Consider the following 10,242-nt stretch of genomic DNA (forward strand, 5'->3'; position numbering starts at 1 on the left):
TTTTTTTATGCCCTGAGCCAAAGCTGAATTGCGGAGGCGTGAGTGTGGGTAATGCTACAGCTGTTTCCGTGACAAGCTAAAGCCGGCGCTCGCTCCGAATAATGTCCCCGTGTTACACGTGAGGCGGGCGGATGGGCACGCTGCGGGCTGGCACAACCACTGCTTTGTTCCCTACCTCCTCAGAACTGTGTGTCATCTGACGGTGTATGTATGTATGTATTTTTCAATGAATGGGTTTTTATTTCAATTCCATTCCACCGTCATTTATTCTCACGCCTCCATTTTCCCCCGCTGCTTCTGCGTCTTTACACCTCTGGAGGCAAAAAACGATTTTGTAGCTTTCTACGTCTGTGTGAGCCAACTGCAGCGATGCCCTCAGTCTTTGTCTGCAGGCGCGTGTATCGCTTCACGGGGGGAAAATGTTTGCTTTGAGTGGATCCCAAACAAGGCCCCCGCCCCCCATCATCAGCATCACTATCACAGTGTTTGTGCGGTGTTTACATATTTTCCTACTTTGTTTGATCACACAGAGCCGTGTAAAAACGTGGATCGCAGTCATCGAGTCGTTCCTGTCTCCATCATGGACAAATCACAACGAAACAATGCTCAGTTGTTTCAGACCCTTATACAGAATATATTTATTTTCTACATTTATTGTTGACTAATATAAACCTGCGTTAAATGACATGAACACTATACATATATTTTGGATATTTGTAGGAAACAAAATTCCCCTATTTTTCCAGGACAACTCAAAATATATCTTCTCCTTAAAGTCGATTTAGAACAGAACAAATAGAGAGAGAATAATCACAGATAAGTTAACCATCATTTAACAATCGTGAAATGTGTCATTTCCTGTGTTGAGTCTAAACTTCCTCTTCACTAGGGGAATAAAAAAAAAAAATTTATATATACCCTGAAATATTGTGATATTTTGTTTCAAGATATTTCACAGTTTTATGAACAATTAACAGTCAAATATTCATGGAATTGGTTCATTTTTTTTCTTTGTTGTTGCAATTAAACCTCCGACCACTAGTGGATTGTACAAGAACTGCATGCATTTGCAAGTATTCAAGATTTTAAGACTTTTTTTTGGCTCATTTTCTTTTTCTTTTCTTTCTCCTCTAGTGATTCCAAATGTCTGAGACAAGGATCACACTCTTACATTTTTCTAAAAAAAAAAAAAAAAACCTCAATATTTTGCCGTAGCTAAAGTATCGCAGTATGTCGTATCGTGATAACTATCGTATCACCCGATTATTGATTCTCCTGCCACCTGCTGCACACTTGAAAAAAAAAAAAACGTACCTGACATTATGAAACACACACACACACACTCTCACCCCCCCTGTGTGAACCCCTCCCCCCCTCAGTGCCATTACAACAGTAATGTGATATTTCCTTTGTATGTTAATGTGTATTATTTTTCACGCTACATTCGCTCCTCTCCCGCCTTTTGCTCTTGTCCCCCCCCCCCCCCCCCCGCCCCCCCACCTCTCTCATCTCCACCTACCCTATTGTTCCATCCACTCCACGTCTCCATTTACATAATTGAACTTTTGATTGGACTTTCTCCTCGCTCTTCTCGACTCGTGCAGCCGACGTTTGAAAATCCTCGTCATAATTTCATGGGTCTCTCCCCGCCCCCCCCCCCACCCCCCCCCCCCCTGCCCCCCTCCCCCAGTTACAGTCTCTTTTTAACGAGAACCTGAGATTAAACCAATTGCTTGTTTCGATTGAAAGTACAATTAAATAATTGAGTGGATTGGTCGTTGGAGGTCGGCCAATCAGATGAGAGGTCTGTAAGCGGCGGGAAGGAAGGACCACTTAAGTGCACCGACCATATCCTGTTAAATGTCACTGTTATTAGCAAATTGATAGTTCTTTAACCAATCAGAGAGGTCTTCGCTTTTCTTTTTTTTTTTTATATAAATTTTTTTATCGACAATGTGAAGAGCACAAATCCGACACTTTCAAATCTGCTCCTGAATCTGGTGTTTATAAAAGCCTCAGTCTGAACAGTCATGATGATGAGGCAGATGTCTAGATTTTTGGGGGCAAATATATGGTCAATAATGGAGGACAAGATTGTCAAAGTTCAAACTCTGACAATCTTGTCCTGTAGGGGGGGCAATTGTTGTGGGATTTTTGTAGAAATCCAAATTTTTACAACAGTAAAATCAACTGATTTTCCCTCTTCCTACTGTATATTTTGCCATATATGGATATATGTGTATTTTTTGTTTAGACTCCGTCCATTAAAGCAGCTCTGATTCATGTGCAGCGTCTTCAGTTACACTTCACAGCGTGACACCGTGTTAATCTGAAGTGAGTCAATAGGTTTGTGTGTGCTTTGCACACAATATATATGTATATATATACATACATACACACATATATGTGTGTGTGTGTGTGTGCGCACACGTTGAGCCTCTTTTCCTTCTCTTTGCCGTAGGCCCTTTGAGCGGATTACAAGTTTTAAAGAGTACGAGATTCAACACCTCCTCAAATCTGACACTGTCTGACACAGCTTTGAAGCCTTGAAAGAGAGATTGGAAAGACATGGAAGCGCTTTTCTCTGCACACAGTCGTGGGTTTATGTCATTGGGTTGAGGCCAGTTAAGTTTCCACTGAAGCGTTGCGCCCTGAAGTGAGAGACAAAGCTGCCACTTAAAGCTTTTGACTTGTATCTTTTTTATGACTGACTCGAGACTCGAGACTCAGACTCAGACTCGGACTCAGACTCAGACTCAGACTCAGACTCGGATCTCGGATCTCGGACGTTTGGACGTGGAACTTTTTCCAGTCTTGAGCGTTTTATTCTCTCCATCGTTAAACCAGAACTCATCTCTCGTTGTCTTACATATTTCTAACCTTTTTTTTTTTTTTTTTTTTTTTCTGGCCTGTCGGAGGCATGAAAAACTGTTTTTGAAGTTGGATTAACTGCTGGTGTTCTGTTACACTCATTGTAAATAATGGACGTTTGCCAAACTACTCTAAGCACTTTATTATTGCCTCTGCCCTTAAACAGTGGAGTCGATCTTGGCTCATGACCAAGGTGTAAAGTCAACAGTCTCAAAATGTTGGTTTACTTAACATCCCAGATCAACCAGTGACAGTTTAATAGTTTATTTTCCCTCATATCTCACTCCCTCCCCCCTCCCTCCCCCCTCCTTATCCTCCTTACACTACGACCAGGCTGCGTCCGTGGCCTGGTTCCTTCTTCCTGTCATGTCGTTCAGACCTGGTGCACAGCGTAAACCTTTCTCTCTCTCTCTCTCTCTCTCTCACCCTTTTGTCCCGTTTCTTTCTTTCTTTCTCTGCTCTGTCGGGTGTACGTTGTTGACACCGAGGCTCCTGGAATAATGGAATCTCTTGTCAATTTCTTGTATTTTCTTGGCCCGTGCTGTTAGGGTTGTGTATAATAGCAGCAGCAGCAGCAGCGGTGGAGGAGGAGGAGGAGGAGGAGGAAGGTTATGTACCACTGATAGTAATGAAGGTTTAACTTTTCATTTTTTTTTTTTTAATATGGACTGTTTGTGGGCCCAGGCGATGCTCTTCGCTAATCCTCCCCCCGAGCCGAGCAGAGCCGGCTACATGGCTGTGTGTGTCAGTGAAACACACACACACACACACACAGTGACATTCACACAGTCAGATAAAAGAAACACACACGACATAAATGTGCACATCCTCCTCCGGGCAACGCAGCCAAACTGTTTGATAAGTCGGGGTGAATTTCTGCTCCTCATGAAAATGTCTCTCCTCCTCCTCCTCCTCCTCTTCCTCCTCCTCCTCCTCCTCCCGTGTTTGTGTCTTAAGGTGATGCACAGTTGGTGCTGGTGCAGGAGATATGCTATTTGTTCAGTATGTAATGGATTTGAAAGCCAGACGAGCGTGGATGCGTTTGTAAACCTTTATCTGAACGGAACGTAATGAAACGATTGAGGGCGAATGACAACAGTCGGTGTTTGGTTGGAGGTGTGGGTCACTGCGGGTCACTGTGGGTCACTGTGGGTCACTGTGGGTCACCGTGGGTCGTCACAGTAACACTGGGATGCTTCCACAGTTTTTTTTTATTATTACTGTTGTGTTTGTTTTCTCTTGGCTCACACACTGAACAGAATTAACGTTAGGTAAGCTGAGAGGAAACTTCAAGCCTCCCTCCTCCCTGCTATCTCTGCTGGTGTGTGTGTGTGTGTGTGTGTGTTTCTTTTGGCTGAGGGCTGAGGGTCTGCGGCGCTGCTGGAGTGTGCTGTGTGTGTCTAATTGCTTTAATAGCACCTGGTCTCTAATCCCAGGTAATTAGGGCGCTCAAATTGGACAGCCACTTTCAACCGTCACTTAAGAAAAGCAGAGCAGGAGGAAGGCCCGGAGGAAGAGACCACTCCGAGCTGGAAGTCCACAAACACAGACAGTCATGCATTCACACAACAGTAGCCTGAGCAGAAACGAGGACAAACAACGTGCAGTAGAGTTTACTCCAGGTCAGATCTTATAGATATATTCATGTTAAAACATGAATCAAACCCAAAATGATTCAGTTGAATCTATAGATAAAATAGAATTCTACAAATGGGCTTAAAATACCAAATCGTAGTCGCTCAGTGATGTCCCTGCTGACGCAACCCAGTCTTTGATTAATGAACTAGTAACGAATGCTGATTCTTCCAGGGGGGAGGCAGGGGGTTCTACCACTGCACCACAGTTACCACAACCCCAAAATACTAATAAAAGGACAAAAACAAACGTCTAAAACTGTTGTTTCATTCGCCTCAGTCACTGTTATAAAACGTTAGTCCAGACAAATGAATTTGTGACAGAAATGTAGATAAATTTACAGACCGTTTATCCGGATGTTATGAAGCGAGATAAGTTTGAAACTAAAATCTTGAAAGTGCTGCAGAGACTATTTGAATTTTACCAGCGTTTTTTTTTTGTCACAGTCGATTTGACTCCTTTCCCCCGTCGCCCGTGTGAGCCGCTCTCAGGCATCGACACGGCCGCCTTAAACGGGTCTGGAGAAGCTGTGGGGAAAAGGTTAAGGCCCTCTTTTAAAAGATGAGCCGGAAATGTCAAGTGTCCGTCCCTCGGGCTGCCGTACCGTCTCCCTGCTCTCAGATTGCCGTTGGGGGGTGGGGGTGGAGGGGGGCACACACACACACACATTGAGGAACAGAGGTTAGGAGCTGATGTTAGTGACGGCCTACCGTCTCTTTCATCTCGCTCCGGCCCTTGTGGCATCCCAGCATGCTCCAGGCTCCGTGGTCACAGGTTAAACCGCAACAATAGACGAGCGGGAGGCAGGAATTGTCCAGGTGCTCGCAGAGTGCAGCCACTTCCTGCGGCTTCGACGCCGCCGCTCCTTTAACTGTGCGTGTTTGACGAGTCTGAACTATCACTGAGATGAACCTCATTGATCCCACGTCTGCAGGTCCAGGACAAAACTACGAATTTGAATTTTGAGCCTCCTGGTTCGTAGTACTTTCCAGATATTCAGACCTCCAGTACTGCAGTTCCTGTTGAAGCTTTGTTACAGATGCTGATTTTTGAACCTTTGTTTCATGGAATCCTATTTTGTACGACTCAGTTCTTAGAACTTTCTAAATGAGGAGCTGAATGTTGCTCCTCCTTCTCGCAATTTTTTCTTTGGTTTTTGCAGTAGTTTCTGAATTTTGTTTATGTTCAACAAATATGATCTTTTTTTTATCTGTGTAAACACAGGTTTTGAAGACTTAAAAACAACAAAGTAAAAGTTTAGTACTTTTTAAAAAATAATGATATTTTTATATTTGTATCACAGCATTTTTATAACTAAATTATAAATCTTCATATCATGTGATAAACTAAAAAAAAAGAGAGAATAGAATGAGGAAAAAAATAAAGAATTAGTTTTCTGTATTACATGTTTTTTTAAAGTGTCCTTGTACAGTAAATAGCTCTAGAAAAGTCCGTTTCAGTGGCACAGCTCCACCAACAGAGGGCGCTGCACGGCCACTACACAGGCGGTGTGTCCTGTGAGCCGTGCAGTTTTCTCAGGCCTCGGCTGTGTCTTTCATGAACGTTACACCTTCCAAATGTTAAATAAAGGTTTGACTCTGACCTTTACCTGTGTAAAGAAAAAAAAAAAGATTAAACATCAGCTGGGTGTGAGAGACCGAGGGGGAGAGAGAGGGAGAGAGAGGGAGGCGTGTTTACATGCAACAGCAGCTTTCGAGTAAAAAAAAAACTGAGGCCCGTGGAACGTCAGGCGCTCAGTTCTTCCAAACTTTCTTACGATCAGTGACATGAAACCGTTTAAACGACCATTTGATGTGATTTAATTATAATTAGGCTAATCTGGAATATTAGTCCTGCCTCGGTTTTATTGTTTCGCTGCTCAACAGTCGCACACACTCCAACATATTTAGTGGCCTTTTCATCCCCCGGGCTGTGATGAATTCAAAGGAAAATCTCTGTGACATTTTTACCATGAAGTGATCAGAGAGAGAGAGAGAGAGAGAGAGAGAGAGCGAGGCCGTATCTGTGCCTCCATAACCAGATTAACCAATCGCCATGTGGATAATCAGACTAGCGGTTGTTGTTTCAGCCCCTCTCTGTCCCTGGACCACTGAGGAATTGTGGGATTTTTTTTTAGGTTCTTAATGGTGGAGGCCTTTGTAGTCTGATAAGGCTTCAAAGGCGGAGCTAATTAATAATATGTTTACATTATCCACGGTCAAACGCGGTTATGAACGACCCCCTCATTAGACCACGCGTGCATGTGTGGCTCCATTTGTGTCACTGCTAAAATTGGACGGGTGGAGACGAGATCAAGGAGGTGACATCATTAACCGTTTAAATGAAGAAAGAAAAAAAAAACAAGTTGGTTTTTGATTAATTGTTTTATTCTGCAGATGCAGAAGTGACTCAACAGTTATAGAAATAAAATATTTTTTTTACTATATTGATCACATAATAAAATATTTTTTTTACTATATTGATCGCATATTTGGGACGTTGTTGTTGATATGCTGTTAACAGGCTGCCCCCTAGCAAGTGGTTCCTCTGGGAATCGAACCCAGGACTCTGCTCTCAGTTTCCGAGGCAGGCGTGCTAACTGCGCTAACTGTTATGCTATGGAACCGACTCTATCCTGAGGTATCCCGCTGTTAGCTTATGTAAATTGTGCAGAAATATATTTGAAGTACTGATACTGAAGTACAATACAAATACTTAAAATGTAGTGAAAAAAATAAAGTTAGCTTTAATTTAGTCAGAATTAATTCAATGATGGGGTGTGTTGAACAAATATTGCTGGTGTTGCTTCTGTGTAAATAATTTGGGAACTGAGAATTGATGCGTTACAGTTTTAGCCCCAAAAAAACTGTTAAAGATTCTGTCAACAGACTCATTCAAGGACTACATTTGGTCCCTGAACCAGACGTTGGATGTGTCTGTTTTCCATACTTTTCCTAAATCTTTCCCTCTCTTGTCTCCTCTCCGTCTGCAGCCCAGTCCAATTCCAAGTCCAGTTCTGGGAGGGAAACCCAACGCCAGTCAGTCTCTGCTGGCCTGGTGCCGGGAGGTCACCAAAAACTACCGCGGGGTCAAGATCACCAACTTCACCACCTCCTGGAGGAACGGACTGGCCTTCTGTGCCCTGCTGCACCACTTCAGACCTGACGTCATGTACGACATACACACACACGCTGAACACACACACACGCTGAACACACACACCGACGCTGTGAGAAAATGAGGAGCGTTAGTGACAGCAGTTTAAAGAGGAAAAGTAAACAAAGTATCAACAAACTGGGCTAACTGTCTTGTTTGTTTATTTTGGACCAATTAGCTTCTCATCACGTCGCTATTTTTCTGTTAGCTTAGCATCACATTAGCACAGTTTGTTTCTTTCCACTGTTACTGTAGTTGTGTTTTTAGTGAGATCACGGACGCCTCCGCAGGTTTTGCCTCCAGACTCCGACTCCCGTTTGATCACGGGGTTGATTGTCACGCCGCGTGTGTGTGTGTGTGTGTTTGAATGATATATGTAGGTATTTATATGATATGTATTGGGTTTGAAATCACTGTTTCAGTTAAAGTCAGATCCATCATCACTCAGTCCTCACTCTGTCCCCAGAAGATCACGCTAAAATGCAGCCCCAGACAATTCCAGAGCCGCACTAAGTCTCGATTAAAGATGAAAAAAAAAAAAAAAAAACCAAAAACTTTGTTGACAAGCTGATGGCAGTTAAAAGAGTCGCAAAAATTTGCAACTTGAGCGCCTCCTCCAGGAACCTTTAGTTTGCGTTCTTTTACGTTTTGCATTTATTTTTGCATTTTAACTTTAAAGACAGTTCTAATGTCTTCACATGTGAGACATTTTTAGACACACCTCTTACCCCCCCCCCCCCTCCCTGTCTGTTGTCTTTTCAGAGACTACAAGTCCCTCAATCCTCAGGATATTAAAGAAAACAACAAAAAGGTAAGAGGCTCGACCGAACAATGAGGTCATGATGTCATCTCATCACAGTACGTCACACACCTGACCTACTTAAATACTGCTATTGGTACCGATTACTGGAATCGGTACCGGTTCATTTCCAGTCCTACCCCACTGGTAGATTGTTGTCTTTGATACGAGAGAGGAATTGATTCAATTTAAGGATCGGTCACTTGTTTCTAGTCGGGCTGTTTTTTGTTTTTTTTCCCCTCAGTGTAAAAGAGCTTAGGTCCAAATCCACCTCCACCCAAACCTGCCTTCCTGCCTTCCTGCCCCTCTGTTATCGTATCTGCACATTCACAGTTTGAGGTGGACGCTGGCTCACATCACCATTTTTACACTCACTGCCTCTGGCTCTACACTTTTTTTTTTTCATTACACCTTTTTTTTTTTTCTCCTTTCACTCTGTGACTACACACTCTCACACGCGTATGTATGCATGCACACACAGACACAGCGGCGCCCTGTCCCCCGCTCCGGGCCCGAGGGCTACATACACACAACCATGTACGTCAGGTTCCTGCAGCTTGATTTCCTCTTCTCATACACACTCCGGCTCAGTGATAACCTCTGGTGGCCCTGTTAGGCATGAATGCTACCCTGTTGACAATAACCACAGCCGAGGAAAAGGGAGCGACCCAATCCCATATCTGCTAACTGCCCCGCGCCCCCCTCCAGGTGCTCGAGTAGCCCTGAAGAAATTGGCGAGATAGAAGTAATATTGGAATACGCCGTAGAAGGTGATAGCAGGTGAATGGCTGCAGCGCTGCGGCGGCGGCGACTGGTCTTTCTGCAGAGACGCGTTTGTCGCTGATACACGTTTGGTCGAACACGCGGTTCCTTCCCAGCGCCTTTAGAAGAAGCCGCCACGTCCTGCTGGGTTTCACGCAGCCTCCAGGTCCTCGGAGAGATCAGGTACCAAGGTCAGGAAGCAGCCGGAGCTCAGGGCCAAAAAAAAATGCCCTTCAAATATTGGAATTTACACCTAAGATTCTCTCAGTGTTGTCACCGGGAATCAGCTGTTATTGGTCGTTGTTGTTATATATGGTGACACACATACACCCACAGTTAGGGTGTAATGGTGAAAGCCAAGGTTTGGGACGTGAACTTGTGGCTTAAGTTGAGACTTAAATTTTTAAGAAACGTTCACATTTTCTGACATCATCGACCGTATGTTTGTCAATCTGTCGTTAAAGTAAAAAAAAATCAACAACCATTTTTTGTTAATGTCTGTCGTCAGTGAAATGCACCGAGCCAAAGAGGCAGAACGCCTCATGTGGTGTCATGTGGCAGCCTGAAGGTGTTGAACAGGAGAAGGGTGTAACAACCACTGCCTGCCAAAAAAAAAACAAAAAAAAAAAACCCAAAACAAAACAAAGCCGCAGCTTCAGGTGAGGAGAGTTAAAGAACCTCTGAGAGGAAGCCGTGACCAAGAAAAATGAAAAAGTCAAAGATGAAAGAGAAACTGAATTCAAATGTTTCCGCCGTTTGAAGAAGAGGATGAAAGAGGACGAGGAAAACGCCATCGCGTTCCTCCGGTCGCTGCACCGACCACGTACGGAATTGACTGAATTCACTGCAGGAGTGGAAACGTATAGAACAGACAAGTATCTGTGCTTTTCATGAGCAGTTGATAGACAAGCCTGCACCCCCCCCCTCCCTCTTCTTCACTTTCCCTAAACATTACTCACAACCTCACTGTAAAACATAACAAATTGTTCTGAACTAATATTAATCTGGCACTGTTACTG

General features: G+C 43.8%; 1 protein-coding gene across 1 annotated transcript in view; it reads left to right on the forward strand.

Moving 5' to 3' along the window:
- LOC103386940 (EH domain-binding protein 1) overlaps window positions 1-10,242 on the forward strand; it is a 122,140-nt gene that overhangs the window by 62,608 nt on the left and 49,290 nt on the right. The window contains exons 12-13 of the mRNA XM_025060929.1: window positions 7,499-7,677; window positions 8,425-8,473. Of these exons, the coding sequence (XP_024916697.1) occupies window positions 7,499-7,677; window positions 8,425-8,473 (228 nt within the window). The remainder of the gene's footprint in view (window positions 1-7,498; window positions 7,678-8,424; window positions 8,474-10,242) is intronic.

This window comes from Cynoglossus semilaevis, chromosome 12 (assembly GCF_000523025.1).
Source record: "Cynoglossus semilaevis isolate Cse_v1.0 chromosome 12, Cse_v1.0, whole genome shotgun sequence".
Taxonomy (NCBI): Eukaryota; Metazoa; Chordata; class Actinopteri; order Pleuronectiformes; family Cynoglossidae; genus Cynoglossus; species Cynoglossus semilaevis.